Source organism: Cataglyphis hispanica, chromosome 16 (genome assembly GCF_021464435.1).
Source record: "Cataglyphis hispanica isolate Lineage 1 chromosome 16, ULB_Chis1_1.0, whole genome shotgun sequence".
NCBI lineage: Eukaryota > Metazoa > Arthropoda > Insecta > Hymenoptera > Formicidae > Cataglyphis > Cataglyphis hispanica.
Window position 1 is genome coordinate 4,449,451 of NC_065969.1, and position 26,789 is coordinate 4,476,239.

General features: G+C 37.9%; 1 protein-coding gene across 3 annotated transcripts in view; it reads right to left on the minus strand.

Moving 5' to 3' along the window:
• LOC126855343 (zwei Ig domain protein zig-8-like) overlaps window positions 1-26,789 on the minus strand; it is a 281,643-nt gene that overhangs the window by 54,535 nt on the left and 200,319 nt on the right. For all 3 annotated transcript variants that reach the window (XM_050602906.1, XM_050602905.1, XM_050602907.1), the window contains exon 4: window positions 21,459-21,681. In XM_050602906.1, the coding sequence (XP_050458863.1) occupies window positions 21,459-21,681 (223 nt within the window). The remainder of the gene's footprint in view (window positions 1-21,458; window positions 21,682-26,789) is intronic.

A 26,789-nucleotide genomic window follows, 5' to 3' on the forward strand; every position in this document is an offset into this window, starting at 1 on the left:
AATAACGTCACCCTCCGTTATGCAAAGGTAAAGGTTCTCCTCTTTTACCTTCCTCCGTGAAATATTCGACGATATCACCTTTGTTTTATGCAAAGAGAGACGAAGGGTCTTTTAAATATTCACATCTTTCGAGAGTTTTACAGAAAGAGAGAGAGAGAGTACATGCGTGTGTCTAAATCAGCTGATTAAGCTAAAATTAGTCTCTATTAATAAATCGATCATTGGAGATAGAAAAAGAAATAAGAGAAAAATTGGATTACGCGATAATTAATTTCGTATATTTATATTAAACGCGTCCGTGTCTATGTCACACATATCTATCTAAGCATTCGGTTTGAGAAACACTGGCGTGGACGACAGTTGCAGTATTATCTCGCGTCACGCAAGATCAACAAATATGCTGGGAATGGGAAGAGAGGCTGCAACATGGGCGGCGTTAAACCGAGTGAGTTTTATTTAAAAAGCAAGCGAAGAGATGGTCGAGAATGAGCTTCAATCTCGGGGCGCCGTGTAAACACGGCCATAGATTCCTTTTATCTCTTGGCAAAGAGGCTCCTATTTTTCCTTCTTTCCGTATCGAACGACTTTCCTCGATGCACGCGCGCGGACGCGCGTCCCGACTTCGTTTACCCTCCGGCCGGATACGATTTTTCTTTGAGAGGGCAACACGCGCGCGCGCGCGAGTATATCCGAAACATTTTCCCAGCCATCCGCGTGATCATCATAAACATTCGGCGCGATATAGCCAATATACGTCTTCATGAAACGCGGGCTTGCGTGAGAGGAATGAAGAAGTAAGAAATGCGCAACGAGATCCGACGAAGATCCACGACGTTGTTTTTCCACGAGTCAAAATTTTCCTCCCATTTTCAATTTCAACTTTTCCACGCTTATGTATTCTAGGGGATTTCGATAGGCTTAATTTATATAAAAATTGATCTACTTTGTACCTCGAGTAGAAAGTGAACGAAACAGTTCACGTCCATTTAGAAATTTAAAAGAGGAACTTTTGATAAAATACTATAGAGATTAAATAGCTTAAAATTTATAAATTAAATAGTTTCAAAAACATTTGATTTTGCTTAAAATATCAGCATAGATGTTAGATCGTAAATTGAGAGATCGAAAAATAAACGTCGGAGGAAAAAAAATTGTCGATTCGGGTCGCGCGGTGTGCTCGTCGAGATTGGAGACAATCCAGCTGGGCGGAAATTAGAATGTCATTCGTAAATCTGGATATTTAAATTTTCTAAATACAGCCGCGGTTTTCCAATACGGAATTAGAATCGAAGTGGCGCGCTGCGCTAAACACGAAATACAAAAATACACGGATCACTTTCATTAATAGCTCATCTCACGTAAGCTCGCGTAGAGATATCGATACTCGATGGTCCAAAGATAACCGGCTGAAAAATATCGTGCTCGCTAAGAATGCAAATTCCAGAGAAACGAATTATCTAATTATATTTTTTTTTTCGCAAACGACGTTAACATACCCGCGACAACTTGTTCTGGGAAAGGAAGAGAATTTTAATCGCGAGTTTAATGCAAGATACTTTGCGCTCGGACTTCACTGCGGACGCTGCTCCAAGCAGTTTCAAGGGTGGGATTCTCCCCCATAGAAAAATAAATTAACTAATGGAAATGCAATCCTAGCGATCTCCGGCTGCCGCGCATCCTTTTTCGCACAACCTGCCAGGTGATGTACCTGGTTATGAAGTCTTGCCCGTCTTCTCTAGCTTCATCTTGTTTCGGCACTCAATGTAGTTTTTAACTTTTTTTTTTTAATAAAAAAAAAACGCAGATACGCGCCGGAGGTGATACGAGCCATTTATGCTCGCGCTAGAAGAAAGCGCTTTCTTCCCTTTGAAAACTCGTCTCGGTTTTCGCACCGAGATCTTCTTTCACTCCTCTCTTACGTCACGCGAAGCGAATATAACGCGACGCATTATCCTGCGATATCAAAGAGCTCGTGTGATTTTTATCAGAGGCGAACGACGGTATCGATCGGCATAAAACTGGGTTGAATGCGCGAGCGAGCGGATAAATACGAGTACGAGACGAGCGGACGAGGTGTCTATCCGCTTGTTTCTCTATTGGAAATCAGCCCATGATAATCCGTTGAAATGATGCGGGCTACAAAATACTATACATATGGATACGAGCCGTAAATGTATATTTAGATACACTATGACGGCAATAATATCCTCGAATTATCCCCGATTGTGTTTGACTCGTGATTATTCGTATCGAGACGCTGTAGATATTTTTGCGGAATTTATATTTCAGTCACAATATAAATGGTTTGGTGAAAATCCCTAAAATATACACGCGAGCAGAAAAAGAGGATTTTGCTCTCGCAGCACAAAGTCTCGCTGTTATTGCACATTTGATATAAAAACGATCAAATTTTTGCTGCTATAACCAATTATACAACAATATTACAGCAAATTTTGTTTTATATCGGTGAGATAGAAAAATTTTATTGAATAAATTTTCATACAGAGAGATGCGAATTTGCTATTAAAGCAAAACTATTCACTCCTATCGAATTTATTTTGCTGTTGCACCGAGACCGTGACTGCTTTGATGATGGGATAAAAATCGATTAATTATTATAGCGAGACAATTTTCAGATTCGACGACACTATTTTTTTCGACAAATAACATTAACACATCATTTTTTAACAAGTTTTTTTATATATAATAATTGAAATTTGCCACACGTTGAGAGTATAAAATATATTGCGTCAATAAACATTTATTTTTATATCTGAGCAAAAATCTCAATGATCAAAAAATTGAAAGAAAGAAAAAAACCTAATAATACAGTAATACAATAAATGTCCATATAAGCGTCAAAAGCTGTCTATACATGCCACGCGCAGAGAAATGAAAATATTATTTCAATCTCTCGAGAGATATATCGAGGTTAAACTAATTTATCGCGCGTTATCCTATTTACCGAATAAGAACCTGAACACTGTCATGCAGCAGAATTTAACAATGTAACAGAAAATATTTGAACAACAAACGTAGTAGATAAATAATAAACTATAAAATAAAAAAAAATAAATAAAAGTAGAAAAATATAACGCAAAGAGAATATGCAATAACAATATAAAATAAAATAGAGAAAGGCAAATATTATCTATACGTAACACTAATCGATATTAATGTCGGATACGTGCAAAAGGAAACACGTCCACGCGGTGTGATATATGTACTTTCCTGATAAATAAAGTGGCTGCAATTAATCGACGAGCACTTTGCGCGAAATGAGATTCGCGCGTGATAATTTATCACTTGTTACTCGTCAGTTATTTCGAGCGCAGTTTTGTAGGTTCGATCGAGAGAATCAATATCAATATCATTGTATAGCGCGTCTCGCATCATGATGATTAATTATTGCCGATCGATTATTACTCGCTTGCGTGCGTAAAATCGCTAGTATAATGACGCTTTGCAAAAATCAACGAATAAATTCATTGCGCGATGCAACATTTATGTAAGTGATTTCAATAGATTGGGCGGGGAGGGGGAGGAGGAGGAGAGTGCGTGGGTGCACACATACTGTGGGCGCATCAATTCGCGACACGACTTGATTGTGCTTTAATGACTGGCGAAATGGACGGGTGGGCGAATACGGTTCGCCGCAGAATAATGTATAATAATATTTGATGATGGCAGAACGAAATGTCACTATATAAATACATCGGCGACCCTTTCGGCGCTTATGGTCACATTTGTGATCGTAAAAATATCCCAGTTAACGAGTCGCTTAATTTCATTTCGTCCAAGTTCAAATACAATGGTTTGTTATCGCTAAACGAATCAGCGTAAAAATTCGAGTTATTTGTTGTTCACAATCGAGAAGATCAGCAAAAAAAAATACGTTCCGTATTTAAACTGCAATAAAGATTGGAGAATCAGCAAAATTCATGATTTAAAGCGCACATTAATTAGGCGTTTAAAAGAAAAATTATATATTAAAGGTACACCGTACGTGTGCGTCAGTGCAATTTTAGAGAAACGAGAAAATATCGAGATCCATTTGATCCTCAATTGTAAACTCTCTTCCTAAGAGATTAATTCTCTGAACTTTCAAATTTTCCACATTAAATATCTCAATAAGAGTAACTCCCAAACTAGGTCCCTATCGAGATAAACTCTCTTTGAAAATAACTGGAAATAAAGTTTCCTTCTTGTAGTTTGGTTCATCAGAAGCTTTAGCTCTATAATTAAAATACAGTTTGTACAGTTCTCTGTTTCTCTTTGTTGTCCTCGAAATTTAACAAAAAGAATGTCACTTTCGGACAAATCTTTCCTCTTCTCGCGAACCTTGCGAGTGACATAATTGCGATTATCACGGTTAGTGTCAGTTCTCGTTATCTAATCGCGCGCAAATTGGATCGCGGCGCGAAAGGACCAAAGCAAGGGCCATTTTGCGATTCGGATAATCCGGAATTAACCGATTTCGTTGGAACCCGCCCGCGCTCGATGAATGAGCGCGGTTGAAAGCCGGGCTTCGGCAAGCTCCGTCGACCGCAAATAATGTGACGGCAATTAATTGAGATAGTGCGAGGCCCGATTACGCGAGGACAGAGGGTACACCGGGTGTGTTCCACACAATATATCCCTGACCTTAATTTTAACGATAGATTCTCGCGCGACCGATTAAATCACAAAGCCGTAAATTCAAACAGAATTTTCCTCTCTCGCGGGCAACTTTGATTCGTGAGCTTTAATTTTTTTTTTCTTTATCATAATTGTTTAATAAATTAATAATGTGCACGACACGCGAGAATGCGACGGATTTTCTCTTCGTGTTAAATGGCTTTTTCGTGGGAAAAAGTTCTCGCGTCGTGCGGAAATTTATGCGGGGAAAAAAAGCTTTCGTTAAATTAACGTCGGGCATTATCGGGCATCCTGATGTATATATCGGCGAGCGATTACGATCGGCATTCGAACAGCCGGTGCAACGCTCGTGCGGATGCGACGCTCGTTCCGCACTATTTATGCAAATTCGCGGCCGCCCCTAATTGAGTCCCGCTTGCTGATGAGCAATAAAGAGCCGCGTTTGCGATGCGCGGTTTTGTTTAATTGCGTTAAACGCGACGCGTAACAGCCGACCAGAGAGCTTATTTGGACACCAGATACGCCGATATACGTATCTCTTTCTCGCAAATAAACGGGATTCTCTTGTTGCCCCGTTGTTCGTATTTTAGCGGACGCAGCCAAATCTCACACCCTAACGTCCTAATTTCGAATCAATTTTTAAATTACCTTCCCATTCACGTTTCGAATGGATACGCGATGGGGGACGATCTATATATTATCGCTGCAGATACGGTAAACCGCAAATTTTAAACACGATTGCGGTGACGATTCATCGTCCCGTTCGTAAATGCCGGGTAGTCGCTATGAATTAATGTCGCTCGCCCGTTCGTAATGGAGTGTTGCCAAGTAACGATATTGATAATGAAACACGAATGTTTATGCAATTGCACGCGCGTACGTGTTGCTTAATTCTCCGATGCGCGCTTTGATCAAATCGTCGGTGTGAAGGTTGGTCGTCCTCTAAAAAACAGAATTGCATAATCAATTACGGGCGCGATAAATGGATACAAAATAAATATTGCGACCAGGAACATGAAATTGTATAAATTATAAATGAACAAAAAGGAAATTATATGGAATCCGATCCGGAGATTTTCTTCTCTTTGTCCAGAGGCTCTAAAACCGGAGATGTAGCAATCCTAGAGCTTTCATATAATTACATTACTACAACTTGGGATGCATTGTTCCATTGTTGAGATTTTTGTTGCGTACATCGCATACGCATTCGTCGGATTATCTGACATTACAGCATCACATAATGTATATATATATATAAAACTGCGCTGTATTATATTACATTCTCTCGGGCATGTAAATTTTGAAGAAGATGCAAATTGAATAGCGACGTCGACGGATTAAGGCGCTTGCGTCACCAGGCGCGTGAAATCGAGGGATTCCACGCGTTGCTATATAATCGCGAAAATGTCGGTGAGAGGAAATACATCAATTTTCTATTCTCTTGTCGTCACATGTCATTCGTCTCGGGAGAAGCTGGTGTCGAATAACCACACGGAATCCTTACAGCTGCATCTCCATCAGGTATATATGGAGGTGTAACCTCTGTACTTTTCACCATCCTTCTTTTATACGGCTGCAGTCGTGGAATCGCGTGCAGAAATTATATACTACAATGTATACGGTGACTATATATATACATCGATAATATCGCGGTGAAAGGTGATATTGTAACGGTAAAATTGTATAACTATTCAAAAGACTTGTACAATAGCTTCTCGCTACAAAATGAAAATTGTGAGAGAGTTCGGGATTATTACGAGTGAGAAATTTTATCTTTGTGAAATTATACTTTTTATGTGTGCGTGATTCAGAAATACAGTTACAATATTTTTCGTCGGTAGCCTCCATGTAAAAATGTATATATAATACGTAATTGTAGAAATATCCAATGCGAACTTCACGAACAACTCTTTGTCTCTTTTACATCTCTCTGTATAAAGAGAGAAGTTCAAATTTTTTGCTCACGCGATAATAGCTCGGATTCGCTTTGCGAACTCTGATCGTATATTCCCACGAATCGATAGAAGTAAGTCGAAGTTGTCAAAGCTGCACACATGACGCACGATATGTCAAAAATATCTTTCGTTCCGACGCAGTTAGTACGTGAAACCGGCGAACCATCAGCTTGAAAGAGGATCGTTTGAGCTGTTCCTAAGAAAAACCGTGACGGTGAATCGGCCCGTAGGCGTAACTGGAAAACTTTTAAGTTGAGCACTTTAAAACTATCCTAACACAGTGCGAGATCAAAGGCGACAAAAATATCGAACACACAAATAGCTCGAGCGAGGACTACTATTATATACTAGAGTGAATTTATATTCTTATTCTCTCTCTCTCTCTCTCTCTCTTTTCCTCCGTTATATTTTTTACATCTTTATTAAAATCACTTTTAGAACATAATTAAGCGTAAACTTTTATCGTACTATTTCAGCAAACCTTGCGGCACAGATAATTCCGTACTCTTTCCACTTTACATCTCTTTATGCGGTGTCCGGAAGAGAATACAGAAGATAAATATCTTTCTCTTTTTTTTTTTATACCCTTTATTTCTTTGTCGAACGCCGCAATGCGGTTCTTCATGCGCTTTCCCGGCCACGACGCGTCCATGTTCGGAGCACATATAGAGTCGTAAAGAAATAGAAATTTACGGACCACTCACTTCCCGTGTGTGCAACGTGAGAGGCACGCGTGTCGCGGCGCATGTACACTTTCAGCGACGACGGAGCGAAATAAAAAGGACGGAGGCGAGATATAAAGTTTTTCGTATTCGCAGCTTTCATGATATTCCATTTGCTGTTTATGCTATATGGTCGCTATATAGCCACAATGCGATGTCAAAAGAACGATGACGCTTTTTTAGTCCGACAAGATTTTCCTTAGCAAAGAACAAGAATATTACATCGGTTATTCAAAATCGTCCATTATAAACAAAAGATTTATTCAAAAAACAATTATTCTACAATTACTTGACAAGAGTCAACAATCGAATCGATAATTTCAATATTTCTGTTATATAAAAATCTATCTTCAATCTGTTAAAATAATTTATTCATTTTTTTTTTAAATTGAAATATATTCATCTCATCTATATATATCCGATCTTTAAAGACTTATGGTTTTCGGCTGACATTTGCCAACAATACTAAAACGGTCAGAATTCCCTCTATTTATCCCATAGACCGCAGATTCATGCGACCGTCCGAACGTCGAATCCAGAAAAGACCGGACAGCGGATAGGGGGATGTTCACAATTAAATTCAATCTGAATGCGAGTGGACCACGTTTGGCCATCTTGGGGATGCACTCTCGAGAGTGCATCTTTCTCTCGATCGCTTTCTAATTTACTACATCTTGAATTGCAAATCGAGCGGCGCGTATGTCCGGCAACGGCAATTGGTCCTTTCTCGGTGAATTACGTTCTATCGCGGAAGTTCCAAGCTGTTGCTCGCATTTAAAGACAACTCGGTTGCGCCAATATTTTACGCGCTGACTTGGACGCGTCGACGAATTCGTTCGTTAAGGAAAAAGATGGAGAAATTCACCGTGAATAAACTATTGCTCGTGGATTTTCCCAGAAAATATATGAGTCTTAAGAGATTCCGAGTTCGTTAATCCGTGCGTCTCAACGTCGCGTTGTTTAAACAAACACGCTGCAGTCGAAAGCAATTTCAGTCGCCCACAAGTCTCGACGTATATTCAACAATGAAAATCGGAATTTCGATAAAGATGCCGTGACACCCGGTAATATTGTAGTCCGAGTTCAAACGAGGAAGCGGCATGAGCCAACTGTTCTACCGTGACGGTCGCTAGCCAATCATCTTGCTAAACAGGGAACTAACTTCTGCGGTTCACATTATGCAGAGTTTCTCCTAACTCTATCCTAACTTTTTACCGTCAGTTCTGAATTTGGAGAGAAATGCTGGTCTGTTGTAGGTACCGAAAGCTAATATTTTTTTATTAGTTGAAAAATTATGATGCCATTTATAGAAGAAAAATAAGCTTAAAAGTCTTTCGCATTTTTCGAATTTTTTCATCGATATAATTTGAAATCTTTAACATATTAAATATATCTTTCCTTATTTTAATATGTTTTATAATTATATGTTTTTAAAGTATTATTTAAAAAAAAATTATTTCATTTGAATATTTAAAAATTAATTTTATAATTTTCTTTCTTCGTAATTTTTTTCTACAATATAACACTCTGCGAAGAAAAAATTTATAACTGAATACACAATTGAAAAAGAATGATGTTATTACAAGACGTCGAAATTATAAAACCGTCTCTACTCTGACAGCGTAGAATCGCTATTGTGACTGCGCTGGGAAAGTTTCCTGAAAATTGAAGGAAATTACTTGAAAATATTAAGCTTGGGTGTTATGACTTTCCCTCATTTTGCGCTTTGCGAAAGTGCTGCGAAATGATCCAGAGTACGAGCAGAATACGAAACTTGGGCGTATGAATCTTTCGCAAATTTTCGTACAGGAAGAAGACTATTACACGTATCGTCCTTTATTATTTACATAAAATGGATTCACATTTCGTGAAGTAACTCGCTCTCCAGAAATAATAAATTGACAATTAGAGAACGTACGCGTATTGTCAAGACACACGATCGCAACTTTAACATACGCTGTCAGTTGTCTCTCTCTTCGCCAAAACACATACATATTCGACGCTGTTTTCGTATCAAGGGCGGAAAATGGCCTTACGCTTAAGCTGGTCACGGGCAACCTAGCGTAGAATCGCTAGTAACGACATTGGTTTACAATTATGACGAGCAATCCGTGAGCTTATCGAGTTTCAAAGTGCACGAGAGCGAATTAACCGCACGGCTTGGTCCGGCTGGCAGAGATCCCCGAAAACTTGCGGTCTCGGAGACTCCGATCCAATCTCACGATTGGATCTCACAATTGGTTGATAATATACAATTGTATTTGCCGATCGCCAATACCGTTTATAAGCAGTAACGCACTTTAAGAAAATCTTTCTTGGACAAGATCCATTCGCGTTTGGATATAAATATCATTGTTTCCCACATATATTTTTCCCATTCTGATAATAATAATATTTCCTAAACTCGCGCCATTAAATGCATACATTTTTATTGCATCGTTTATATATGTTTTCAAAGACTCCTTCGTTTCCGCGCTCGATCGTATTGCGATCAGTCAAAGACGAATATTCCGATATGCACGTATTGATTTGCCTATTGCGAATACGGACCAATAACCGGTTTCCCATGTATCCGGGTAAATAGGAAGGTTATATGCATCTATTGGAGAAAGCCCGTGCACATTGCAAGATATTGTCCGCTCGCCTGTTTATTGGACTGACTGATACGTCGTCTATCATTCCGTGTTATGTCGTCCGTTTGATACGTGTGTCGTAAACTGTTCAACATTGCGCGTAAATGTCATTGCTACGACCTATACTATGTGTATTTAATCAAGCGGGTTTAGCTAACGGCCGTTCTCTTCCTTAAACCGTTGCGCACTTAAAAAATATAAACTATATATTTGCGCCATCTTGTCATAAAATTATTGTAATCAGGGGAGACTTTATCTATAATTTTGTGTATGCAATCATTGTATTTTTATATAAATTGTGCATTATATTCATATTTTTTTCAGACCTTTCTTCTTTAACAAATTTAAAAATCACAGCGCTTATTGTTAATTGATATTTTTACTAGGCCGGAATTGAAAAAAGAAAGTAGCTCTGAATTGTAAATTATTTAATTTTTGAATCTAAGAAATTATAACTTTTTATTTTATCACAGGCAGCAATTTAATTTTCTTCCGTACAAGGAGAAAATATGTAAATGTTTAGTACTTTTTTATAATGAAGTTTTATGTTTTGAAGTTAAAGAGCAAAGTTTAAGAGTACGAGAAAAACAAAAAGAATCTTAAATAACTAATTCTACTGCTAAATATATTCCAATATTTTTAAGCAGCAAAGAAGGGATATTTATTTAGCAAGCTATTTTGACCATAGAAATAAAACTTCAATTACAGAACATGAAATGTCAAAATATAATTTTTAGATTTACGATCAATTTTATTGAAAAAGATATATTATTAATTATTTAAAAAATATTTTTTTAACTATATATAATGACATATAGAAAGAATAATATACAATCGATATTAAAATTCTTGAAAATAACGCACAAACGATACATACAAATTTTTTCTTATAATATAAATCTTATATTTTAATAATAATCTTATAAATTATGTTAAAACTTATTTCCAAATTTATAAAAAAATTTCTGTATATGTATCTCTATGTATAGAATTCAATAGAAGAGAAATTAAATTTGTTTTTCTTTTAGATTGTATAATATAAATGAAAAAAGGAATATATGTACATGTACATACATATATGATATAATACATATGTAAATGTAACGTATGTAAACATATAAATATGAATGAATAGAATTTCTGCTTATATAGAAATACATATATATATATATATATTCTAATTTAATGCATTCTGTAATATTTTTCTCTACAAAATGCAAAACCTCTTTTTTTTTATTCGTGCAAGATTTTTTCACGAAACTGGCACCAAATTATCATCAGCACAAAGACATAGCCTAATATAACTAGTGACTTTATATCATAAAAGGCGAAAATTCTTCACGAAACAAATTGCCGAAGACTATCGTCCCTACAATGATATAGCATAATGTAACATTGGCATTATAGAAAAAAGTCATAGCTAAATCTGACATTGATGGTGCTCTTGGTTGGATCGTTTCAATTTCATCAATTTTCGAATCTCGATGTGCTTTATACGATTTATTCCTGGCTACAAAAATCTTTGCTGGCTTTTCAGGATTGCAATCAATCTCGGTGCCATCAGATATTAACGAGTTATTGCGAATTATTGGCGTTAAGAAGACATTACCATTTTGATTTGACATAATTAAGTCGTTGCAGTATTTTGTTTTTCTTATTGTTACATCTATCGGTAGGCATTTTAGGATATGTGTTATTTCACCTATTGTCATAATCACATAACCGCACGATTTGATTAGAAAATAAGCAAAAAAATCTGATGAAATCGTTCTAGAATCATCAAAAGATGTTAAAGGTATTATCATATTTTCTCGGTTCTTGTAACACTTATGCAGTAATACGTTGTGATATAGCAGTTGCATTTGTAACGCAATATTTTTTAAAATTACGTTTGGATAGACAAATTTCTCATTGACATACATAAATATATCGATGTAATCGGTAGGTGTTTTCGTAGCGAACGACGAATTTTTGCTAGTTTCAAAAATTAATAATTCTGTATATTCCGTCATATAAAAAGTACGATCACATATTTTTCGATATCCTATACTTCTTAATGCGAATGTGACGTTTTCCATAATGCCGGCGAAAACTGGAGGATAAAAGGGACCGTTTAATTTCTTTCCCATTCCTTCGTGCAAAACATTATACCGATCAAAATCACAATCATCAGTGGAAGCATCGTTTTGGGGTACTCGTAAGAATTGAAGATATGTTTGCGACATTACTATCACTGTTTCTTGAGTACACTCTCCTATGTCTAATAATGAATCACCTTTCGATAAATATCCACAATGATATCCTGTCAATCCATGTGTCGTCGTATCCCAAATTATAATCAAGATCAATGTTATAAATTTTATTGATGTAGAAGTCATCTGGAAAAATATTTTATGTTACTTTAGCATATTATCAAAATTGCATTTTTTAGAATAAGTTTGAAAGTAATGAAGAAATTGGATCGCAACTTTTTACTATTTACATTAAAATATCATCGTTATTTCTTCTTTGAAACATGAAACAGAACAAGCCATTTGCATTTTAAATATTTCTGTAGAATATTTACTTAAAAAATCAATATACACGTATTTAAGAAAGATTCAATCTTCTGTTCTTACAATTCCCACGAAATATACATGTACAAGTTTGTACAATTTTTATTATTTTTTTTTCTTTTTTTTTTTTTTTGAATATTTATTTTGGGAAATATATATAAAATATTGCAATTATAATCAGATCACTCTGCATTTGTGTTTTGCATTTATTGTCGCATAAACGGCTACTCCGATTTTACAACGCAATTAAAAGTTTGTTAACTTTTTATAATAATCTAATAATTAAATAAATTAGCGCTACGAATTTTGTGAGGCACATTGATGAACATTAACATTCATTTTTCAGAAATTAAAAATAATGTACTTACGTTATATGATTGCTGTGTAATTTTAATAACGAAATAAATGCAATTTTCAATTTGCTATTACGAAATTTGCACGCTATGAAATTCGTTATTATTTGTTATTGAAAAATATGTCCGCTATGAAATTCGTTGGCAGATCTCTATGAGTGGAACTGTCACATTTTTTTACTGGAAGCACAATTGTAACAATTTTTATTTTCCTCCACTATGGAAAAGAAAAATTAAAATATGAAAATGCAAATACAAACTAATAAATGGATAAGCAAATTAAAAAAGTTAATTAAATATTGCCTCTTTTTAATAAATAAATTTGCTATGATATATTAAGATATTTTTCTTATAAACATGAGTACGTGGCCTGATTTGACATTTCTGTGGATTTCTTTTTGAATAGACAAATTTTTAAGGAATATTGAAAGAATATATAGATTCTACATTTTGTAAATTTGATGAATAATAATTTGGAGATATGTTAAACGAAATACATTTACACATGCAAACATTAAATTATACTTCTGATATTTTTTGGTTGGAAATAAATTTATATATATCTTGATTTAAAACTTGTCTTATTAAGAAAAGACAAATTTCTTAATTAAAAATTAAGTATGAATATTTACCTTGACGAAAACAAGTTTTTAGAACTATATTTTTATCCTCCACTCTTTTTAAAATTCCTAAATAGTACTGTTCACTGCGAGCAACTAATGCCAACTGTAAGCTGAAGAGAAAGCTATCATACAAATCTTAACAATAAGTCTGTAAATTGACCAATCATAATGAACGTAGTAAAAATATTTGACAATGCTTGGTAGATTTGCTTACAGTCTTACAGGTAGAAGACTTTCAACATACAATGGCCTTAAGGCAACATATATCTTTCTTTGAAGAACAATGATACTTTCTTTGTCTGAAATATGTATACATTTTTTAGCTATCGGCCATATGATCCGATTATAGTAATAGAGAATTTTAATGATACAATAATTTTTATTTAGTAGTTTTATTATTTAATAATTTTATCTTTTGTGATAATAAATTTCCAAAGAAAATTATACTTACAGCAAACAGAACAAGAAAAATATTAGTACTATTTTACTAAAAATAATTTTATTAAAAATAATAAAAATAATCATTTCCACGTATGAAAAAGTGTGGCTGCGTGTAGCTAAGAACAGTCTTATTTCTCGAGAAAAATTTTTCTTTTATAATCCTTAAACTATCTCCATTTTTTTGAGCAAGGGAGTCTCGAATTTTACCTGATTATCTGGTCGACATCTGGCAACTTATCTGACTGTATTCTTTTGATGCCGACAATTGTTTTTTTTCTTTTTCTCTCAATAACACCCATTGTCTAGTTTTCGGGAAAGTTTACGAGACAATTCTTTGAAGGTAAATAACTTTGCTGGGTTTTATTTATGAAAGAATATCGGTCGGTCCAAAGTACATGGTATTCGTATCATAAAATAAACAAATATGATGACAAATATATCGATGCGTTGATTAAAGTAGGAGAAAAATATTCCTTTCATTCTCGTCGCGTGAAATTCGTTGCACGAAATCGAAATGTAATCTCGACGTGCACTTCACCGTCGTTGCAATACTCAAACACTGGGCAGACAGCTAGAAATTATCAGTTTCCTGTCAACGAAGCGACATACGTTCTCGTCTTTGGCAATCGCGTCGGTCGATCGGGGAAATGCGAACTTCATCTCGTGTGCGTGGCACAAAGACGGCGCACGCAGGAGCCCGCCATTGTATCGTCGCCGATACCTATTTCGCTGCCACTTGATGCGACTGGTGTGAAAGGCCGATGTCAACGACAGCGACCGAGAGTCGTTCTGGATCGAACGGAAATAACGGCCGAAGAATCGGCGATCTCCATTTCATCGCACTCTTCTTTCATTCACCCTCGCGTATCGCGTTCCTTCGGCAGTTCGCGAGGGGGAATCGCGCGGTCAAATAGAGGCTTCGATTTAAATCACTAAAATTAAATAAGGACAGTTCACGCAAGCTACTCGATCTCGCTAATTGAATTTGGTAAGCGATATTTGATATTCGGAATAGGAAGTCATGTTAATATCAGATTTCTTGGTGGATTTTATATAGATCTGACGATATAATACTCGAGAAAAGAAGGAATTAAAAAAATATGTATTTAAGATACAATAGTTATCGTTTCTTACGAATTCACATCAGAGAATGCAGAATCTAGATAAGACAGTATTGCAAAATTAAGTGTACTGATTGCAAATCTGCCGAAAGGCACGAGCTTTGTTTATTATGTTGTACACTTGCGCTTGTTCACGTTAACCACGCACGTTCATTTACGCATATAGCATAAGCTGCTTGCCTGCTGCATTAATGGAATGCCTTTGTCTTTCTGCCTGTGCCTGGCACGGGATTTACTTCACGAGGATTAAATCGCATGGACCGCATGGGATGTCCGTCTGTGAAGAGCGAAACCCGGTAGGGGAGGGTAACGACGTAGCGGCTCCAAGGGGAGAAAAAAAAGAAAAAAAACGTGCGCGGAGAGTCTGAACAAAAAGCGGCGAAAGGGTCGGGTGGATTAAATTTTCAAACTGTGCACAGAGTCTGGGAGCGCCGCGCATTGTGGGTGGGCTCCCCTCCCCTCCCCTCCCCCCCCCTGCGCGCCACGATCGCTGAATTAAAAACAATGGAAATGCTGAGTCCTCGGTAGCGCGGCTCTTGTTACGGCGTTTGTTTTCCATAGTGGAAAATAATAATAATAAAAAAAAATAAAAAAAAAATACATTAATCGAACCGCCCGCAGCCGCCAGCGATGACATACGAATGTCGTCGACACGGCAAACCAGAAGCGAGGGTCTGCCAGGGATTATCGAACATCGGTTTCCTCGATTTCGTATCACACGCGTGCGTTTTTAGATTAGGAATTTAATTACACACATTTTTTAAGCACGAATAAAGTATATATGTATATATATTAAATGTGTCTCACGCGGATATAATTATCTTAATTAGACATTAAGAATCTCAAAATTCCGCGAGTACCGTACAGAGTTCTATCTGATAGATTCCTTCCATATCCTTTAAAACACAGAGAAAAGATGAAAGTTTTTCGCGCTGTGCTAGGTACATAGTTTATAACAAACGGAGAACTCTTGCGAGAGCAAACTCGATAACGATTACGTGACGGTAATTACACGGCGCGGAAAAGAATTTCGTCATAACTACGGTAAACATGCCCTCATTGTCGATAGGAGGATCGAGGGGATAAATCAACCGGAGAAAAGTTGGTTAATCTTCATCGAGAGAGCGGTCGGATTGTTTTCATACGAAACTTTCGAAGCGTTTCCGTAGACGTCTGCCAGACTTTACCCGAGAGGTAAGGATCCGCGTTATTACGAAATATTCCCACGTTCCTACGAACATCCCCGAGGGGGTGGGGAAAGGGGGGTAACTTGATTACGGCAGTCTTACGAAGAATTCCTACAATTTCCAGAGTGCCGACGCTTCGCCAATCATCTTTCCCACATGGTGAATGCAATCTCGATAATCCTCATCCTCTTAGTATAGAGATGTAGGGATGAATAATCATAAAATCTAATTTTCAATGAGATTTAAATTTTTATTGATTTTGAGTGAAAAATATTCTATTAAAAAATGGATAATAAAAAAGATGTATGGAAAAATTCATGAAATTGCCCCACACAATGAATACAGTCTATGCGAATACATGTTTATAATCACTTTAATTCGCAATAGCATTGTTGGAAGTTGATTCTCATTACTGAAAATAATGTTACTTGTATTTTATAATATTTACGTAATTGAAAAAAAAAAAAAACACATACACGCAACGTAATTTACATTAATTACATATTTTATCATAATAATAATATATGATATTTTATATGGCCATTATTATTGCATCCATTTTCGCCTAATAATAAGTAACGAGCTTATTATATAAGCAATTGTGTAAAATAAACAATGTCTGTGTGCTTAATTGATAAATCAGTTTATCGTTAACTCTGAATTACATAATCATTTGTACGTCATATTATTGGATCCGTTTATCGCGTATTGTTCTAAACTGAGAGATTAATCAAAATTTTTAATTCGCATCTCTCGTTTATCGCATGTTGAGTTTTACGACAAATGAATCTAGTATATATCTCCATAATCATATCCTCTTAGATCGCCGTGCGTTTCGCGCTATATCGCTACTGTATATTCATAACAAAATTAGGACATGTCTTCTAGGAGAAAGGAATTCTAAATCTTTTCTGCTTTTTCTGAACTTTTTCATAGAAAAATTAATATAAAGTACGGAAATTAAATAGTTAATGGAATAGAGACGATTCACAAATCGTGTTTCTCGTTTGACATTGAGAGATTCAATGTGTATTCTAATAGCGGGATTGTGTACAATGCAGAACGCGCGGATAAGATCTGTCGTATCGCCTTAAGTGGAATAAGTCGATCGTAGTTGAGAAACTAACCGAGACGGAGCAAGTTGAGCGAATACCCGATAGTGAAGGCAAGACGTCAGCTCTCAGACGTAAATGTTGCGCTTTGTCTCCGCGTCGCCTGAGTATTTACAACTTGTACTACTCGCGATCAATCGAGCCATGATCGAGTAACTCTGATCCGATGCGAGCGAGAAGCGAACAACAACAGGAGAGTTTGACGAGTACGATCTAGGTTTTCTCCATCGCGAACTATTTCGCAGCAGGTTTCTCGAAGAGACGAGGAAAGGGGGATAGAAAAGAGAGACGTTCGATTTGAATGCGCCTAATCAAAGTTAAGGTAGAAATACCGAGGCAGGGAGAGATTGACAGACTATACGTTCTTCCAAGTCCCATTTAAGATAAAGCGAAGTGCACTTTACCGCGAGAACCTGACACTTCTCTCCGCGAATAGTTCTCCCAGTTCTCAAATTATACCCGATAAAGAGCACTTGCGAGAGTACTAATGAAAAAATTACTTCCAGGTTGCGATCGTTGCATCCCATGAACGTACACCGTCTTCCGCTACATAATTTTCCATCCTTGCAAGACCGCACATTACGAGGATCAATCTGACAATTCGTCATCAAATGAAAATCAGATTTTCGTGGTAAGCGAGAATTAAAACTATCACGTTTTTTTTTATTATTTTTTTATTAATATTTTTCAATAATTATTTTTCGAAGATTAAAATAGTTTTATATTTTTAAATTCTCACATAATCTTACTATGACGCAAGGCGTTTGCGACGATGATCTCGACGGCGATTATTCATTATTAATTGCCGCGACAAGCCCCGCGTATTCCGTCGTAAAGTATCCCGGCATTCTGCACGAAAGTGGTTCACGGCCGGTTCCGCAACTGGCATCATTACGAGCTTTTACGCGCTCGTAAAGACAGAAATGGAGTAACGGGGGGGAAGGGAGCGTGTAATAGGGGTAAGCATGGATATTGCAAATTTGCGAGTGGCATTATCGGAGAGAAAGCATTTATAGGCGCGTGGAGGAGGTGCTGGAGTGAAATATGACGCGATACCATCCAACCGCGCGACGTCTATCTCGATGAAATTCAAGCTTAACGCGTTAATAAGCGATGCCGGGTCGTCAATGTCCTCGTGATTGGAAGATATGTGTAGTATCTCAGATACATCGTACTTATATTAGGAGATACGACGTTTTCAGAAAAAAATTTGTAATCGCATTTCACTAACAAGTATTTGCCTTTCTATCCGGAGAAGCCAGAAAAATAATGCATGTATTAAAAATGTGAAAAAACTGTGTTACATAATAAGAAAGATTAAAGGAAGTGGGGGGAGGGGGAGGGGGGGTTATTGAATGTTGATCGGAAACATTAACGACTTTTTAAATCGATATTACGAAACTTTAGCTCGACGGGTTTAAACAAAAGGCTATTTGAATACAGGCGAGCGCGATGATAAAGACGTTTTACGAGCGCGAGCTTAAAAAACAATTTTTCAACAAAAGATTGATAAAAAGAAAGAGAGAAGGAAGGGGAAGAGGAAGATGAAAAAGCGGCCGACACCCCGCCGCGCGATACTTTAACAAGAAAAATCCTTGCAGTCGTCGAGCAATTTTATTTACAATGGTTAAACGAAATCTTGAAAGAATATAAGCGGCGAAACTCGTAAATCGTACCGCGGAATCTATTGTGTCTTGACTTAGAAAAATAAAGCCCGTTACATCACCGTCGCGCGCATCGGATACGCGACTATATAACTCGAATGGGAGGCGAGGTAAAATGAAAGAGGTTTTGCATTCTCCGTCTATTCATGATGAGAGAGAGAGAGAGAGAGAGCATATTTTTCAAATACAAAGCGTTTATAAAAGTACCAATTAGTCAGTCGTGCTTCCGAGAAGAGACGTTAATGACAACTATCAGCTGGGCAGTTAGTGGACATCTGGCAAGCAAGTGAGCAAATATAATCGCCGAGGAAGACGTCGCGGGAAAAGTCGGAGATGAAACGGTAAAGTGAATGTAATACTTAAAAAAATTCTTAAAAAAAAAAAAAATAAATAAAGGCGCCAGGTGTACGAAACACTCTTATGTAATATAGAGTTATTTCATCTAAACCAAAAAAAAACTGTTGTAATGTAAAAATTGTCTTCTTTGTACAACAGGTAAAATACCAGAAAAATATATACTAATTAATTTAGACGCAATCATTTAATTTTAATGCTCGCACTTTTCATTGTAAAAAATTAAACCGCACTCTCTATATATTTTTCTGGTTAAGAACAAAAGGCGCAATGGAACTTTGTAAGTTTGTCGTAAACGTATAAGAATCTTTTAAATTGCTTTACGATTATCGTACAAGCTCATTGATTCGATTATATGAGGCGAGTCGTAAAATTTATCGGTTCACGAAGTCCCGAGATAGTTATCGGTCCAATGTAAGAGAGCATTTCCGCGATCGTTTCCTAATTCTATATAGAAAAGATGTATAGAATAACACGAAGAAGAATAGGATGATGGTGTTAATTGTGAGAGAGAACATGAAACTCGATTCGCGGCGTTATTTATCAACGACAGCGATATTCGGTTAACGGAACGGCGATTACGTAAAACGGCGCGAAGCGTAAAAGAGGAAGGAAGATTTTATCGGCGCGAGAGTCCAGATGTTGTATCTGTTGTGTAAACGCGCTTCCACTTCTCTCTAGGATGATGAGTAATTACGCCGCGCGAAGAAAAGTACAATGCTCTCTCTATCTCTCTCTCTTTCTTTTCCAAGAAGGGGAGCGATCCTCTTTCCGCGCAAGCAGGTGTGTATAGCCGTTACTCTTTAGGATCATTTGTTCAGTCGTTGCGTTAAGGGTCAGGGCTAAGAATGATAAACGATCCCCTCGCCTCGTCCTCGGCGTATTCCTCCTCTGGGATTACCTTCAAGGGGAATATAACGGGCTTCACCGGAGGAAGAGGGAGGGAAGAGAGAAATAGGACCACCCTCTCGGTCCCTTCCTTCACCTTCGTCTTAATGTAGGCGAAATTTAAAGGGGCAGTTCTTCTTGAGACGGGAGAGCTTAAAGGGGAAATCCGTTGCTACGACGACGATCGCCGGTCGAAGATCGCCGGTCGACGAAAGCGTCCGTATCGCGACGAGAGGAGAGACACGGCGACGACGCGTCGCCCACGGGACGATTTAAATCAATTCGCTTGCGCCGTGTAAGATAAATTTCCAGACTGACGTTTAAGGGATCGCGAAAGTTTTTCATAGCACGCCGGGCGCCGCCGCCGCCGCCGCCGCCCGCGGTACGTGCGATATGGCGTGGTACAAAAGTTTGCTCCTTAAACGATCCGATACGGTCGGCAAACTTCTTTCCGCGCTTGTACGCGGGTGCGCCGGGGAAAGGGGAAGCTGCGTGATTAAATCGGGTGCCGTATCGTGAATGATATACGTTCACGTTCGCGCCGACCGTACGTGCGTTCGATTCGATCGGCGGGTAATTACTTACGTAAACTCCGGAGGAGCCAAAACTACTCTACGTCTGCCTATCTTTTTTTTCTCTCTCTCTCTCTCTCTCTATTTTTTATGACCACGTTGGTACAGATAAAAAGTTGAAGGACGTCGTTATCGAAATTTAAGTTTGCTCGGTATAATTTCGCGAAAAGCCCTATCTGCGCGGAGGTAGATAGAGCTTAGCCCGACATCGGTATCAACCAATCCCAGGTGTTCAATTGGCGCTCCGCCAGAATTTAAGCTTGGCTTAAATTTTGCGCAGTCGCTGCTACCGCTACTACTACTACTATTACAGGCGACTATTACGGTAACTGGGGCAGATTCGGATTAGAATTAACTAATTGTTGCGTACACCATCCTAATTAGGTGAAATTCCCGCATGCTCCCCGCGCACTAATATTTGATCGGAACCGCGGGATATCCGCACGAGAGGAAGTTCAATCTATTTCCGTGGCGCACGGTAATCGTGATGTCTTATATAATCAATGGTATATTATTATAATATTCGGGAAAGAGAGTTACATAATTTGCGCGGTCTTTGGACTCGTTTAATTTTAAATTGTAAATTTTCAATTTTTCTATCAAGTATTCGGACGGAGGTGCTAAGTAACAAGCGACTTACCGACTACATTTAAATGGACTAGACGACTCATGTGGGGCGTCGTGGAGACCTGGCACTCGTAAATACCGCTGTCCCGATGCTGCGGATATTTTATCTGGAGCATCCAGTCGTCCGAATGGGCGACGTGGATCGCGCGAAATCGTTGGTCGTTCGTGTACGTGTAACGGCCAATTGTAAGCAAATGGACGTCTCTGTGCCGGACCCACGATACTTGTAGCGTCATCTGCAAAAAAAATGAGTTTGGAATTATAGCAGGCGAAAGAAAAAAAAAAAAAAACGTAGAAGAGAAGAGGTGGAAGAAAAGGCACTGCGATAGTCTATGGAAATCATGAATGATTTCCTACGGTGGTTGAACTTCTTGAACTCGGAATCTTTTGTGCCTAGTTAAGGGTTATCCATTATTACGCCGGGACATGTAATTAGAGGCTCGTTTGTGTGTGGCGTGGCCGTAATTAGCAAAATATTGGTCAAGACTTTTAATCATGTTTCAGGAAGGAAACGACCAGGAGATCTCGACACGCTGTCAGCACCAGTGTTATCATTCAAGTAAGTTTTTTTCTTTAAAACACGCGTGTGTAAAATGGTATGAACAAACGTATGAATGATTTTTCTCAGTTCATATATAGAGCAATTCTCTCGTATAAAACGTCAATTATAAGATATGCTACCGCGAGAGGAATTAATCGATTATCGTGAACAAACGCATAGCTTCTATATAAAAATTAAATTAATAGAGACATTCTCGAAAAATCAAATTAAACACGAGTCGAATAATAAAATATAAAATTGCACTCGCTCATTCGAAAGTGATGATTTTCTTCGTTATGCGAACTATAGCCGCGTCTTTTAGCATTTGTAACATGCATGCGCAAAGAAAATGATTCGTATAGATTGATAACTGGCGACTACCTCTCTTCAATGACACGTGCAATAAAATAAATTACAAACAAGATCTAAATTCGGAGCAGGCGGGCAGGATATACGACGCCGCATCAGATACAACTTTCGCATTTCTTCCTCTTCCTCGTACGGAGAAATTGATAGAGTCGCTTTGCATATCGTTGCGAAGCTGGCGTGCGAGATAAAACACCCCGATCCGCGATAATTGGACACCCGAGTGCGGTGATGTGTAAATATTTGTATCCTTCGAGCAGGGTCAATATTCGAAAGACACGAACCCTTCGCATATGCGGTAATTCAGTAGTTCAGATTACATCTCTACGTGGCGGAAGATGTTCTGAAAGCGGCCATCTGTTTTTCGTTGCGCCCAACATTGCCGATCAAATTAAATGTCGCGATCTAATCAAGAGCCTTGCATCGATAAGGTCGGTATTAATCGAAGCCCGGGATAATAACAGGAGCAAGCGGGAACGTAAGGAGAATTGAAAATGGAGAATTAGACTTAATCGAGCTTGCTGTAATACTTGTATATTAACGGCAACTTTGAACAAATTTCGAGAAACGCGGCGTTAAATATTACGTACGCGAGATATCGCGATAGCACTCATCCTTCGCGCCGTTTTCGCGCTTAAATTTTAATGCTCGCTTCAATTCCCATCTTTCATTAAGAACGCCATCGCCCGGGAATCCCGGGGGAGTCGGTATACCTTATCCCACCGCTATCCACCATCCGTTCCCCGGGATTCGCCTCTCTGGATCCTTATCCAACTCACTCCGTAGTTTCGGAAAGCGGAGCCGGACGCGGTCGGCGAGTCCTGCCGGACGAATACGAGTTGCCGCGGAAGTTTCGGCGACCCAAAGATGTCCCGTTGTTCAAGAAACTTGCAGCGATATCCCGAGCAGATAAGGGGTGGACGAGGCAGGGCCTTAGCCAGATAAGGAGGGTCTTCCTAACGGGAAGACAGAGAGAAACGGGGAGAGAGGTTCTCCTTGACGACGAAGATTTCAAAGTGTCCGAAGTAAGTGGATAGGTTTGAGTTTAGTCGGACAAGAGACTCGAAGCTCGTTTCGTTTCTGCTTTCACGCTATCGTCTTAGTTTTATCGTTAATTTATTATACGTGACCGACGTAAAATGCCATTGTCGCGCTATCGTAGAATTAGAAAGCTCTGTTGCCGGTGCGCGGTTCGCGGATCGGTACGGATTCAGGACGACGGGGGTCAAACAGCGTCGACTCCGAGGCCGCGTATCCTGGCTTCCAACCGCATAGCTAGCTTTTGCATACCGATTCTGCTGTCACCGTACGATTTATGTGAATTCCCTTTCTCACAGAAACTCGCCAAATGTAGATAGATAGATGGACATGGATTTATATTCTGCCCTTTGATAAAAATCCGACGAGGACGACAGTTATGTATCGAGCGGAATAATGTGATTTAATATAAATTTTTTGCTTTGCGCGCGACAGACTTTTTAATATATAATTAAAACAAAATTATATTGGTTAAATAAAATGTGATTGTGCAAAAAATAATATCGCGCAGATACATTCTAGTACAACGATAGATAAATGATACTAACGTCATTCTTTCTCTCTTTCTCTTTCCAAATAATAAAGCGGTAGTGTGTCAATTAATTCATGGAAGTTAGTTCGGTTTGTCGTAAATAAATAAAACAACGTTATTTGGCGAAATGAACAGCCACGTATGATGAAAAATCGATCAATCTATCGACGCGATGCTCGCTTCGTCGCGATGTTATGTTATTTGACGTTTGAGTTATTGGAATCGACGTCGAGCGCGATTAGCACGTTAGTGTCTCGCCTTTGGCGAATCAAATATCGTGTACGAGTTTCCAAGGACGGAAAATTTTCAATGAGCTTTACGTCGCGCCGGGGTTGATCGAATTACCGATCAATTATCCGACATAAACAAATCCCGCGTAAGAAGATTCTGACCTAATTTCGCGTCAGGCGCGATGAGATCATGGCATGGAAAGGCGGAAAGTAAATTATTCTCTCTCTCTCTCTCTCTCTCTCTCTCTCTCTCTCTCTCTCTTTCTCTGTCTTTCATCATGAGGTACGTTGTAGCGCATCCGAGAAATCAGAGAACGCGTTCGACTCACGGTATGCTTTACTGGGAAATACAAATTGTTGCTCACACAAAGCCCTCGGTCTCGGCACAACGTGACTCCGGATAGAGCGAATCTGATTATATTAATGTCGGGTTGATTCCGTCATGATTACACGAATGTTTTCGATTCTAATTAATGCTGCCATAAATGACCGATTTTTACATATTTCTTTATTGTTTTATATTAAAATTTTAAATATTTTTCAATAGAGACAAACAATTTCAGATAAATACATCAAAGAGAAATCGATTAATTGTAAGTGATTAAAAAAGACTTCTAATTATAAGAATCTGATTTAAAGAAGTGATTAAAAATTCTATTTGTTAAAAAAAACTTATATTTTGAATATAAAAACAAAAATTGTCATTGTTCGCTTCGATAAAATTCTCGTTGCTCTGAGAGATCGCGGGATTTAAGCGTCGTCAACAAAATATTGAATTAAAAGTGCATTTGTTAAAACGTTATTGATTGAAAAAAAATCGCGCGCCGACACGAGACATTCGAAATTATGCATTATTCCGCCGAATAGAGCCAGATAAATTGCCTTCACAAATCACATAGCGAATATAATTGCGATGCCGACTCGATTGTCTGATTTGAGGATGAGAAAACGAGATTTAACGATTAAAGACTGGCAATTTTGTACGATACAAAAAATATATTTTTTTTGTGTTTTATTTCACATGAATTTCACGGAAGATTATTAATCCGATTATTATCCCGCTCGATAGATACTATTACGAAGATTTGTCATCAAATGTCCTTTACTCTATTCAAAAAGTTACATCTGAAATCTGATGAATTAATAATCACAATAAATCATAATAAATTAATAATCATTTATAAAATATGTCAATCGAAAAAAATTACTATTATATGTTAGGTAAATATTGTGCTCGTATATTGAATCACGTGATATAACGTTATATACACGCACAGATGACGCAGTTTGTCGATTCGTCGTTGATTTTCAGTAGGTTTATCTCGAGACAATCATCTCGAGGGTCAACGGGAACGAATAGTCTATCTATCCCACGGGATTATATGCTCATACCCACGCAATTTCATCCCGACAATCTACATTCACGCCGTCCGATCGAACCGTCCACGAGGCTATTTTTGCCTCTCGACGACTTTGCGCCCTTTTGCACCTTTGTAGGACATTTCTACCGTACTTTAGACAGAAGTGTCTTAAAGATCTTATTGTCTTATCACGTTAGGGCGATTACGAGATAGCAGAAACCTGCTTATATTGCTCGCTCTTAACGATTTTTCTCGTTTGCTATTTTTTTTTTTATTTTTTCCCTCCTATATTATCTTTTAATAATCTATGTTTCTAGAAATTGCTTTCTAATCACTAATATTCTTCAATCTAAAGATTAGATTTTTCGTTTTGTCCGAAAGAAATGCGAATCAATTTCGCAGAGGAAATACTCGCTGAAGTGCGACGAGGCACGATAATCACGCGGGAGAAAACGTGCGCTTTTAACATGCAGGCATTACGGGTAGCTCGACAGAATGCGTGTGCATATATTAGCACGTCCTAGGTATATATTTTTTTCGCCGGTTTACGCGCATATTGCCAGCAAAATGGCCGGCGCTAATTGCCGTTGTTGCATTTGGCTGGAACAGGAAGAGAGCGTTGTTTTGAGCGCGCACCGGATGTTGCATCGCGCGTTCTACGTACAGACGAACGCGACGATAAACACGCTGCATCCCGTCCGATAAGCCTCTCACGAGGTTTACGATGTGGCGCGCGCGCGGTTCTCGTTACTCCTACTCCACGTGTACTACCGTATTTTTCATCATTCCTGCGATTTCCGCGATCGCGCGCGATTAAACGATACGTGTATTCAATGCTCCTTTTAACGGGAAAGATTCATGGAGAAAGAGGAATCGGTAAATGAAATGATGATCGTAGACTCTTATTTTTTTCGAAAAATTGAAGGGAGATAAATAAAAAATTAATCGCACAGAGATTATTTTCACGATGTTTTAAAATAAAATGTTGTTATCGTAAAGCCATATGAGAATTTTAAATATTTTGTAAGGCAAATATATACGTGACAAAGCAAATATTGTTTGGAATCTTGTCAACTCGGAGGAAATAATTAATTTCTGAAATATTTTCTATTCTTAATAGCATAAAGATATTTGAAATTATCAACTTTTCAAATTTTTAGCTATGTCGACGCAACTAAAAGCTAGAATTATTCAAGCAATCCTATATTACGATAACGATTTTCTGTTGCACATATTATATGTCTGAAAAGATGTTTCCTCTCGGGAATAAGATCAT